The sequence below is a fragment of the Peromyscus leucopus genome, chromosome 12, assembly GCF_004664715.2.
Source record: "Peromyscus leucopus breed LL Stock chromosome 12, UCI_PerLeu_2.1, whole genome shotgun sequence".
NCBI lineage: Eukaryota > Metazoa > Chordata > Mammalia > Rodentia > Cricetidae > Peromyscus > Peromyscus leucopus.
Genome location: NC_051073.1, coordinates 65,247,625 through 65,260,318, shown reverse-complemented (window position 1 = coordinate 65,260,318; position 12,694 = coordinate 65,247,625). Strand labels below are relative to the sequence as shown.

Genomic DNA, 12,694 nt, shown 5'->3' with positions numbered 1-12,694 from the left:
AGTCCTCTGTTATTCTGCCCTTACTTCTCACATTTCCAGCCATGGCCTCTTGTGCTGGGTGATTTGTTGTTGTTGTTGTTGTTGTTACCTTGACCCATGCTAGAATTATCTGAGAAGGAGGGCATTTCAGTTGAGAAAATGCCTCCAGGAGATCAGGCTGTAGGCAAGCCTGTAGGACATTTTCTTAAATAGTGATTGATATGGCCCAGGCCATTGTGGGTGGTGCATCCCTGAGCTGGTGGTCCTGGGTTCCATATGAATGAAAAACAAGCCAACAGACAGCACTCCTCCATGGCCTCTGCATAATCCTGTCCCCAGGTTCCTTCTCTGTTTGAGTTCCTGCCCTGGCTTCTTTCAATAGTGACCTGCAGGACAGAAGTGTAAACCAAATAAACCCTTTCCTCCCCATTTGCTTTTAGTCATGGTGTTTCATAACAACAACAGAAACTCTAAGATCCTCTGTTTTGAGTTCAGTGGTACTCCTCAAACAGAGATGCTAAGGATCACATCCACAGGCAGCGGGCTTAGGACTTCAGGCATTGCTGTGGGGCCCCTCTAATCATTGTAATTTCACTTTCCCGTGATTACATCTGCAAAGACACTTTTTTTAGATGAGATCACAAGCACAGATACTGGGGATTAGGACTTGTCCAAGATGGCCAAAGTCAATGTTTTTTTTTTTTTTTTTTTTTTGTGTGTGTGTGTGTGTGTTTAAGTTGAGCCAGAGTTTATCTCCTGAGATGGGTGTTGTGGGATATTTGTACACTGTGTGAAGATGTATTGCTGTGATTGGCTTAATAAAGAACTGGATGTCCAGTAGCTTGGCAGGAGGTACAGGCAGGACTTCTGGACAGAGAGGGAGGAAGTAGGAGATGAATCTAGGCATGAGAGAGACAACAGGAGACACGGAATAAGCAGGATGGGCGGTACATACCAATGTAGATTAATAGAAATGGGTTCATTTAAGTTATAAGAGCCAGTTAAAAAGAAGCCTAAGCTAAGACCAGGCTTTCAGAATTAATAAGTCTCTGTGTTGTTATTTGGGAGCTGGCTGGCGGGACAGAGAAAGACATTACAGATGGAGGCCTCTGCCACCAGGGAATCAACAGAGACACTGAGTCAACAGGGAAATGCTATGACCACAGCCATAGCCCAGGTGCCCAGAGAGCATTCCTGACATAACACAGAGCCCAGGGTAAGCTGTTCTCCACTTCTTCCAATCCAGTCCTTCCCCTGTATGAAGTCAAGGGACTGGGGCAGACCTCACAGCACTCACTCTGGTTTGGAGGGGTCTAAAGACGAGTCTGTGTCAGACACAGACAGGTGCTCAGGACACTCAGGGTCTCCGCTTTCCTGACTGTCCTTTAGTGCTCCGCACAAAACACACGACATGAGTCATTTTCCCCTTTGGACTTCTCTCTCCTGTCTCTGTAGCAACCTGCCCTTCCTCCGATGCTTTACATGAAGTGCCCTGCCCCTAATAAGATAAGGCTACAATGAAGGAGATCCTGATCTCCTCCATGCTCGCTAGAAGTTCTCCACGGAGTTCCCAGAATACGTAGTGTAATCACCTCAGATCAAACATCTCCTAGGCATACTAAAAGCCACCTCTTCAAGCTTTCTCCATATCAGGGAATATAGAACTATAAACTCCCAAGGGATATGATCATGTACCTCTCCCAGTATTAAGTGTATAGAAGCCCAGCTGAATTAATCTTTATATTGAAAAGCCATTATATTGTTAGTTCTTGGCACAGCCTAACTAGAGGTGTGCCAAGCCCTCATGTAAGAGAGAAGTTATAAAACAAAAGACAAGTGCTGGGCGGTGGTGGCGCACGCCCTTAATCCCAGCACTCGGGAGGCAGAGGCAGGCGGATCTCTGTGAGTTCGAGGCCAGCCTGGTCTCCAAAGCGAGTTCCAGGAAAGGCGCAAAGCTACACAGAGAAACCCTGTCTCGAAAAACCAAAAAAAAAAAAAAACCCAAAAAAAAACAAAAACAAAAGACAAGTAAAACACAGGCTTGCTTAGTAGCCTTTTCCATTCTCAGTTTGAAAATCTATATGTTTAGCCTCATTTTTACTTTATACTATTTCCTGAGACATGGAACTGTGCAGGTATTGTTTTTGAAGTTAAAAATACTGAAGCGGTCAAAGTTAGTAACTAGAACAAAGGGATTCCATGGCTACCATACTTTCATGTACCTAAGAATAATCTTTTCTTCCTTTGTTTTGTTTTTTGAGACAGGGTCTCACTATGTACCTCTGGCTGTCCTAAAAGGAACTCTGTATTTAGATCAGGCTGGCCTTGAACTCACAGAGATCCTGCAACCTCTGCCTCCTGTGAGCTAGGATTAGGTATGTGCCAACCCACTAGGCCTAAGTGTAATCTCTCTCTCTCTCTCTCTCTCTCTCTCTCTCTCTCTCTCTCTCTCTCTCTCTCTCCCTCCCTCCCTTCTTTCTTTCTTTCTTTCTTTCTTTTTGAGGCAAGGTTTCTCTGTGTAGCTCTGACTGTCTTGGAACTTGATTTGTAGACCAAGTTGGCCTCGAACTCACAGAGATCCACCTGCCTCAGCTTCCGGAGTGCTAGGATTAAAGGTGTGCGCCACGGGGCCAGTGAATGAAGAGACCTGTATTTGGCTCGTGCAGGCTGCCTGAGCCTAGCTGATAAAATGTACCAGAGAACCCCAAAACATAGACTTTCACAGAATGTAGTGCATGGATTCTATATACACATTTGTCTAAAAGCCTTGACTTTATAGGTAGCAGAAGGAAGGGGCCTGAAATTGAGATTCTAGTCATACAGGAACCTCCTGGCATGGCCACTAAACTGCTCTCTGGCCATGTGCACGCACTCTCTGGGCCTCAGTTACTTTGTAAAACCAGAAGGACTTGACTAGACTATGGCAAAGGGCTCCCTAGTTCTGGCAGTGTGTGCTTAAGGCACAACTGTTACTGGGAATATAGCCACGTGGTTAGTGTCCATTTCGCACCCCGCACATTGAGCGTGCAATCGTGGTGGGCCTGAGCTAGGAGCCAAAGAGATCGCAGTGGATAAAATACAGCGACCCACTAAAGGAGCTCACAGCCGAGTGGGAAAAGTGGAGAGTCAACACGACAATGTTGCTCTCCAGACAAAGCTATCACAAAGGGCACAAGTGAGGCAGAGGAGGTTGGTAGACACAGAATGCTTCCTGGAAAAGATACCATCTGAGCTGGCTCTTGAAAATGAGTACCAGGGCTGGAGCTGAAACACAGTGCTAGGGCTTCTGGCCAGCATGGCCCTTGGGTTAGCTCCCAACACAGAAGAGGAGGAGGAGGGAGAATGGGAGAGGAGGAAGGGGAGGAGGAGGGTGCTGGTGGAGGAGGACAGACAACCAGGGACCAGCCAGGGGAAGTGACAGAAGCCCTTTCAATTAGATGGCACCATCCAAGCAATGGAAGGAACAGAAGAAGCAGTCTTAGGAGCCCAGGGGGAAGGCCAGGCCATCCATCATTGCTCAGCATAGAGTATGATGCCAGGAAAGGTCGGGGAGGCTTGGCAGCTAGGTAGGGGCCTGCCGTCAGAGTGCTTGTTGAGTCGTAGTGTGGGGCTGTGCCTGGAGTTGGTGGGAAACCACTTCAGGGTTAAATCTAGGAAGGGGTGCAAGGCCAGAGCTGTGGTAACTATAGAGAGCGGCTCCGAGGGAGACAGGCTCCAGAGAGGAGAGACTGCTGAGCCGTGGGAAAGAGGTGGGCAAGTGCATGGATGTGCTGTTTGTAGTTAGTTGGGTTGGGACAGGAGTCAAGGTCTCCCTAACGGCCTCACTTCTCTTGGGGGAAATGTCGTATCACTCTGGTCAGCTACTCTAGATAGACAGCTGGATGTGGAGGACCTCTCCCAAGAAGACTGGCTGTACGAATCCGTTTCCCACTGCTAAAACCAAGAACAAAGCTAGCTACTTGTAAAGAAAAGGATTTCTGGAGCCCACAGTTTAGGAGGCCTAAAATCTAAACAACATGGCACCCGCTCTGCCGAGAAGTCCCTTGGCTGCATCACATCATGGCAGATGGCGAATGTGAGAGCCTACACATGACAGAAATCGTGTGGAGAGACACGAAGCTGGAAAAAGATCTGAGGGCCGGCCTTTCTCTTTCCCGTTCACTCTCAGGTGGAAACTAACTGGGGTCCCACACAAACTGCTGTAACCTCTTCTAAAGGCAGCGTCTCCGATGACTCAGTGGCCCCTCATTAACATTACTGTAGGTGGCGGCTGACCCTGAGAGGGCTGAAAACCGACTGATAGGAGTCAAGGACAAAGGGCTGGAGGAAGAGGTTAGGGTCACAGAGTGGGATGAAGGAGTTTGAACGTCCTTGAGCCAGTCTATGACAAAACCTACAGGCCTCCATGTTAGCTGGCTTTTTGCTCAGGACAACACTACCTGTGTGTGTAATCCTACAGCCACACTACGGAAGGCAGGGGAACAGGCAGAACTAATTTCAATGCAACGTAGTCGATCTAACTCACTGTAGCCTAAATAGTGTTATTCAGCATAAAATTACTACAACTTTTTGTCTTACTAAAGTCATCAAAAGCACACTCGTGGCTTACTTCAACTTGAGCCAACTACCTCTGGGTGCTCGAAGGCCACACACGCCAGCTTTACCTTCTGGTGCAGGCCAGGGTTCATCTTATCTCTTTTGAGCGCCCGGCTCCCTCAGGTTTTTTCAGTGTTCCTGCTTTGAAAGCAGCCACGCTCACCTCTAATCCTGCCACCTCTTCACCAGCGACGGATCGCTAGCTGGCATTTTATTCCTGGATGTTGATTCTCTGCCTCTCCACGGGGTGTCACTCCCAGGAGAACAAACACCCCCAGACATCTCTACTGCTTTATCCCCAGCAACGCCATCGCCACAGCAGACTCCCAACAGATACTTTTCAAAGGACTTGAAGATTCCAGATTCACCATTGTCTCCCTTGAAGTCAATGTCCATTTAGTGAGACATCCATCAGGGGAGGAGGGTAGAGATGGAGGAGAGTTACGCAAAGCTACAAGGTGACAGCCAGTCCAAAAGCTCTCCAGGCGATAAAAGGCTGGTTCTCGGATGCCAAGCGAGAGCCTGGCACTCCTGCGGGCCGCGCTTCCTTTCAGCTGTGCCTTGGCTCTATTGAGTCTATCACCGGCTTGTCCAGTTTTATGTGCAACAACCTTACCAAGGAGGCACTTCCATCTTCCCCCAGTAGGTGGAGTAGTGTCATTAAAAGTGCAGCCGTAGTGTCTAAGCAGCGTCTCAATGGTCTCTGTGAGAGGTTCTATCCTAGAGAAGCTCCCTGAATCTCAGATGTTACAATGTTATCTTACAGCTTGCCAGGCTTCTATTCCTCCTCGCCCACCTCCCACCGAGGAGGTGTAGCCCGGGTGCGATGGGTGCTGGTAGCAAGGGTGACCAGGGTCTCCAGAAGGCAAGGTAGGCAGACCCCCAGAGGCTGGCCCAGGTCCAGACCTGGAGGAGATAGCCAGGTTTCCCTCCTGGGTCTTAGAGCACAAGCCCGGGACATGACTCACCCATAGGGTGTTCTCATTCACCTACAACCTTTCTGTTCTTCCGAGATGAAAGAAGCTTATTAAATAGGTAGTTAGGCATGACGCAGCCTGTACATCTGACACTGGCACCCTGGCTGCCACCGAGAGCTGTGGCAGCCTGTGGATGTCTCCTTATTACTGTCTCTCTCTGGTTCCTCCATCAGTCCACCATGTGTAGCTCACGGCTGTGCCTCCAGGACTGAGACCAGTCTTGGTCCCCTTCCTCCTCCCCCGAGCCCTTCTGGCCCTTAGGTGTCCCAGTCACATGGACATGTTAACTGCTTGAATATGGGGTCGACTTTAGAATTCAGACTTGGGGATTACAGATCAGTGAAAGGCCACTCAGCCGAGGCTAAGTTGGTATGCTTCCTCTAGAATTTGTTTGTCCTTTGGACTTTTAAGTTATCATGATTGGCACTGCACAATATTCCAGCCATTTCAGCAGGAAAGAAAAATCAGTGATGGCTTGATGGTTTATTATAATTGTAGTTCATTCCATAGAGGTGTCCGGAATCCCCCCAATAACCCATCCACACAGCCAGCACGTAAGGCATTAGGACCTTAGTTAAGAGGCTTCACAGGCCCAGCCAGCCATAAAATAAGGCCATGCCTTTTCTCCAGAGCAACAGTTCTCAACCTGTGGGTCACGACCCCTTGGGGTTGTTGAAGCGACCTTTTCACGGGGTTACCATCCTGCATACCAGATATTTACATTACAATATGATTAATAACAGAATCATAATTACAGCTATGAAAGTAGCAACAAAAATAATTTTATGGCTGGGGGTTACCACAACATGAGGAACTGTATTAACGGGTCGCAGTGTTAGAAAGGTTGAGAACCACTGTCTCAGAGAGTAGAAGGGTTTTTAATCCATCATCAGGAAAATTCTTTGATAGGGAAACATTCATTGACTCTGTCATATGTCATACAAGTGCCTGCATTTTTATTCTGTAATTTTGTCGTCCTCTTTTCTCAGAAAGCCCTCCAATTCTCCTCCTGTTTGGTGAAATCATCTTTCAAACATCACCTCCTCCATGAATCTTTCTGGCTTTCTTAGTCACAGTGAATTCTTTTTTTTTTCTCCCAGATTCTCAGGGGACTTTGGGTTTTTCTGGCTGAATTTAGCTCAGCAAAAATTATTTCTGTTTACTCGAATGTCTCATTCATCAAACAGAAGTCATTTTGCTTGGGCTGAATGGCCCCTAGTGCCAAGTAGGTTGTTTCAAGGGCCCAGAAATAACTTACTAGGAGAGGAGCAAGCTGGTGAGTGACTAAAAGTATCTTGTCCAGAGCCAGGCATGATGATGCATGCTTGTGATTCTGGAGTTGGAGGCAAGAGGATCTGAGTTGGAGGCAAACCTGATCTAGATAACAAGATCCTGTCTCAAAGGACCAAAAAAAAAAAAAAAAGAAGGGAAAACAAAACCCACATTGTTCAGTTAGCATGTGAAAAAAAAAAGCATGAAAAATGTCATTTGAATTTTTACTAAGAAGTCTCATCCAAAGTGCATCAGTGATTTAATGAAACTGATAGGTTTACAAACAGCAACACAGCCTTACCTAGAAATTTCATATATTTCAAAAGAGTGCCTCATCTGAGGGTGTGGCAAAGAGGGTATTATTGGGTCAGGGTGGGAACTGGGAGCCCGTATCTTATTGACCATTCACTATTGTGTTCAATATTGTTCACTCGTCATCTTCCCACTCCCTCTTCCCTACCTGCAGTTCACCTGTGGACAAATGTCACCAAGACAATAACAACTGAAGGCTTTGACTCTCTTGTGTTTTCTCTGATAGATGATTGTTAAAGAATAATAGTGAACAGAGCTTGCAAATCCTCTTGAAGTTGTCACACAAGAAAAATAAAATTCCCCAACCTCTTTTTTGGTACAGGAAATTAGAGTCTACAATCTCATCTTCCACCACCTCCTCCAGAAGTTTCGATCTAGACATACATTTATTCAGTGAGTTGCAATTTAGCCGAGGGTGGAGTGTCAAAGTTGAAGTTCCTTTTGCTACCGGGTAACTCCAGGTCTTTGTGGTTTCTACAGATAAAGGAGATGCTGGTAAAATTGGGACGAGATTGCCTAATGGGACCAGTCGTCCCTTTCCGTCGACCAGTGCTTGCAACCGGGTCCCTTTAAGAGGCCAGAAATGCGCAGCCCTATGGATCCTCGTCTGTGCTCCTCCCCTGTCCGCGCAGCGAATGGTTCGTGCCGGCCTATATTAACCCGAGATCTGCCTCTCGGACGGCAATGATGTGAGGCGGGCGAGCCGGCCACCGCGCCTACGACCACAGAGGGCGCGCTTGCAGACCGCCGAGAACCCCGAAGCGGAGTCGGACACCCCCGGAGGGAAGCGATGAGGTAGCGGCAGTCCCCGGAGCTGACGATGCGCGCGTCCTGCCCTCGGAGCCCCGCGCTACCCTGGCCAAGCCGGCCGAGCGCGAGTCCCCGGCGTCCCCTCGGAGCGAGGATGCAGTGAGCCGCGGGACTGCTGTGCCTGGCCCGCCGCGGCCAGCCGGACCACTCGGACCGCACTTGGGGCAAGCTGCTCATTCCGGGACCAGCCCAGCCGAGGGGTCGCCCTCTCCGGCACCCACTTGAGGGTGGGGAGCCCCGGCTCCTGGGCGCACTGCTGTAGTTTCCGCGGCTCCTGGCCCTGGCCCAAGACTTGTGTGTGTCACGTTCGCTGAAGAAGAGTTCCTGCTTATTTTCTCACTACCCCGGGTGCTTTGGCCGACCCCCCCTCCCCGCTTCTATTTATTTGCACGCACTCATATGGCTTTTTTTTTTTTCTAAAATAATTTCCGCTCCGCTCTCTCTCATTTTGTTGCTTGTCTGAGACTTTTGTCCTGGTCCTTCTCATCTAGGCTTCTGTAATATATATTCTCTCTCTCTCTCTCTCTCTCTCTCTCTCTCTCTTCTCTCTCTCTCTCTCTCTCTCTCTCTCTCTCTCTCTCCTGTATGCCTCTCTTGCACACTCGAAGCTGAATATTTTTTTCTTTCTAAGATTCTACCCCACCCGCTGCGGGGTTCTCAAGCACTATCTGGCCTCTCCTCCTTCCTCCATCTCCCTGTTCCGGCTGTGCTCCCAGCTGGAGTTTTATTTTCCGGGCTTGCCCGGGCCAAGCGCAACCAGGGCTGGTGGCCCTGCGGGACTCGCAGCCCGCGCTCGGCCGCCGCCGCCCAGCCGCTCCCGGGCGTCCTCCGGAGATGCTGCCGTGGAAGAAGCACAAGTTCGAGCTGCTGGCCGAGGCGCCGCCGCGGCAGGCGTCCAAGCCTAAGGGCTACGCTGTGAGCCTGCACTACTCCGCGCTCAGCTCCTTGGCGAGGGCCTGCCCGGAAGGGGCGCTCAGCCGGGTGGGCAGCATGTTCCGCTCCAAGCGCAAGAAGCTGCACATTACTAGCGAGGACCCCACTTACACCGTGCTCTACCTGGGTAATGCTACCACCATCCAGGCGCGCGGCGACGGTTGCACGGACCTAGCGGTGGGCAAGATCTGGAGCAAGAGTGAGGCAGGCCGTCAAGGCACGAAGATGAAGCTGACGGTGAGCGCGCAAGGCATCCGCATGGTGCACGCGGAGGAGCGAGCGCTGCGGAGACCTGGCCACCTCTACCTGCTGCACCGCGTCACCTACTGTGTGGCAGACGCTCGGCTGCCCAAAGTCTTCGCCTGGGTGTACCGGCATGAGCTGAAGCACAAGGCGGTAATGCTACGTTGCCACGCGGTGCTGGTGTCCAAGCCGGAGAAGGCTCAGGCTATGGCCCTGCTGCTCTACCAGACGTCAGCCAACGCTCTGGCCGAGTTTAAACGTCTCAAGCGGCGGGACGATGCGCGTCACCAGCAGCAGGAGCTGGTGGGCGCACACACCATCCCGCTAGTGCCGCTGCGCAAGCTGCTCTTGCACGGACCTTGCTGTTACAAGCCGCCGGTGGAGCGCAGCCGCAGCGCTCCCAAGCTAGGCTCTATCACCGAGGACCTGCTTGGGGAACAGCAGGAGGAGGAGCTGCAGGAGGAAGAAGAAGAAGAAGAGGAGCACCTCGAGGGCTGCCTGGAGGAGGACGAGGAAGAAGAGGACCGTGTGGGGGATGGGGATCCAGCAGAGGAAGAGGCTGAGGCGCAGAGGGCGCTGGTGGTGGCTATGCACTTGGAATGTGGGGACTTGCTGGACCCGCTGGAGAATGGCCACGAGGAGGCGTTGGGGGACAGCGGGGTCTCGCTGGGCCCCAGCTCTGGGACCTCACCTCCTCTGCCAGGCTGTGACTCCGACATGAAGGCCCAGCTGTCGCAGCTTATTAGTGACCTGGGCGACCTTAGCTTTGGCAATGATGTGCGCACCCTGGAGTCCGATTTAAGGGTGACACGGCTGCTGTCGGGCGAGAGCACGGGCAGCGAGAGCTCCATCGAGGGCGGAGGCCTGGATGCCACCCCTGCCACCTACGGCAACCCCAACCCGTCGGGCCCTGCTGACAGCACCAGCCTAGACGACTCCTACTCCGGCTAAGCTCCCAGAAAAACTTCTCCGTGCACCTAGCACGCCACAGTGACTCCCCAGCCGTAGTTCTGTTTCCCCTAACCTCCAGGAAAGCGGGACAGGGAAAATGATGCACCTGAGGTCCAGACCTGAGTTTGGAGTTCCCAGGGGCTGCTTCTCTCCCGTTGTGTGCTCCCCCCAGCACTTTTGACTCGGAGGTGGTTCAGGTTGTGAGTAGGGAGATGTGGAAGGAGAGAGAGAAGCACTAAGAATGTAAGAGAGACGGGCCCTCTGGGGTGGGTGAGGGTGCGGAAGAGGGAAAGCTGGCGGAGAGGTTGGAAAAGGCCAAGGGCGGGCTAGAGGTGCCCAGCAGCCAGTTTCCTGTTTGTGAGGCAACTGGGGCTTGGGAAGGAGGGGTAACTTCCTCTCCAGACCCCCTGACTGGGAGGCCTCTCTCTGTCATCAATATCTCATTAACAAAGTCACTCTCATAATAACGGAGGCTTAGATGGCACTAGCCGACCTGCCCCTAGTTCTTTGGATTTGAGAGCGCGGGCTGTTTACCTCAGACTCAGAAACTCTTGAAAGTATGCCAAATTTCTCAAATAACTGTACTCGGGGTAGGGGTGGGGGCAGGGTATGAAAGTTGTGTTTTGTTTACAGTTAAAGACATCTAATATAAATATAAAAAAAAGGCATTTTCCTTTAGAAATACACACCTTCCTCCTGTCCCAAAGAGCGTACTCCATGATGCTGTGTAAAATATTTTTGCACCTTTGTGAAGTATTTTTGACTTTTTTTTTGTACATAACTGTGTTCTCAGAGCCGAATGTTTATATATCTTTTGCTGTGCAAAAGACAGCTGTAAAATGTTGTCCAGTTGTATATACGGAAATGTGTATAAAACATTTTGTTATTTTTTGAGCAGCATTGTTTTGGTTCCGTTTGCATGTCCGTGGGGTGAGAATAAGGAGGAAAAGTTGTCGGAACAGCCCCCCCCCCCCCGGAAATGCTGCCGAAGATGATTGGCGGTGAGGTGGTAGGGGGGTGCCTCCACCCTTAGTGGTTCTGATGGGACTTGGAGAGGGAGAAGGTGAAAACCATTTTTGGATCAGACAGTCGGGGTGTTATGTCTGGGGCCAGCCTTCTGCGTCTTTCATATTCTCATTGTTTGTGTGGGGTTTTGTTTGTTTGTTGTTTTAGAGACAGGGACTCACCCTGCAACCCTAACTGGCCCAGAACTCCATAACACAGACCAAGCTGACTTTGAACTCAGAGATCTACTTGCCTCTGCTTCCCAAGTGTTGGGATCAAAGATGTGAGCCACTATGCTGGCGTATGGATTTTTTTTTTTTCTTCAAGTTAAATTTTAGAGAGATCAGAGTAAACTCAATTGCCTACGCTCTTTAGATGGGTATGGTTGTTTTCTGAGTGACTCGCCATGTGCTTTTTTTTTTTTTTAAACCGCCTCCTGTGGGTCGGCCTAATGATGAAGTACAAGCATAATATATAATCTTTTTCCTCTGCAGATTGCCACGGTGCTTTGGAGACCGACTAGCACCCTAAAGGGGATTCTGTGGAGTGGGGCTTGCTTTGTTTTTATCGGGGGGGGGGGGCGCGGAGGGGGGCAGGGAAGCAAATAGAAAAGTTGTAGGTTCCAGATGCCCAGGAGTGAGTCACGGTGCAGGTGGAGTTGGAGGAGATAGCTCCAACAGCCTGGTTCCTTCCCTGACAGCCCAGCGTGGCCCAGTGGGAACCCGGCAGGGAACAGGGCAGAGAGAGGAGCGGTTGCCTTGGTGTGGGTGTGTGTACGGCAGGATGCTCAGGCTTGCTGTATTTGTTTCTGTTGTGAACTCCAACCACATGTCTCTAGCCGGGCTCCACCCCATCAGCTGGAAGTGGTAATACGATGCTGTCCAAGCTCCCTTCTGCCGATCCTTCTTCCCTTTGCCCTTGTGGGCCTCTTTTCCTGTGTTGCCGAAATGGATCTCACTCTGGCCTTTCCCGGTGTCCTGAGGCCACTTTGCTTTGTTTTTTTCATAAATATGCTCGGAACAGCTCGGCCCAAGGAGCCCAAGGAGACTGGAATGCCCTGGAATCAGAGAGGAAGGGAGGGGGAAATTTCTTTCTAATTAATGGGAGTGGTTCAGCAACAAGGCTAGCTTTGGAAAAGCAGAGCAGAGAGGTGGGGGTGGGGAATATTTCTTCAAATACTCAGTGTTTCTTAAGGCCACAGGCTACACCTTTTAGTCTTCTATTCTGCTTTGGTAGCGTCCGCATCCCTCTCTCAGTATACTACCTCAGATGTGTATCATCGGATGACATTTTTACATGTCCAGGTAGAGGTCAGGAGAGACACATCCCACCCCGCTGTGGCCTTCCGTGTCCACACCCCCAGCAGGTAGCTGCGTGGGCCATTGTTCTTCTGTCCAACAGAGTTCACATTTCTAATTATTTTCACATTGCCGACTTCCTCTGCCTAACAAAACCGCTGAAGGCGGAAGACAGTGGAGGTGATTCGGCCACTGCTTGGGAGCGGGGGCTGTTAGCCAGACAGCTTGCCAAGTTTGGCTCTCATTAGTGATGGATGTAGATACAACAAAGACATTTAAGCCAATGCCACCAATAAGCACAAGGCTTATTCTCTCTAA

The 12,694-nt window shown here is 50.5% G+C and overlaps 1 protein-coding gene across 1 annotated transcript; it reads left to right on the top strand.

The window, feature by feature from the left end:
• Nucleotides 1-7,829: 7,829 nt before the first annotated feature.
• On the top strand, nt 7,830-10,970 carry Fam43a (family with sequence similarity 43 member A). The gene has a single exon (XM_028861217.2). The coding sequence runs from the start codon at nt 8,781-8,783 to the stop codon at nt 10,071-10,073; it is 1,293 nt and encodes a 430-aa protein (XP_028717050.1). The 5' UTR covers nt 7,830-8,780; the 3' UTR covers nt 10,074-10,970.
• Nucleotides 10,971-12,694: the final 1,724 nt, after the last annotated feature.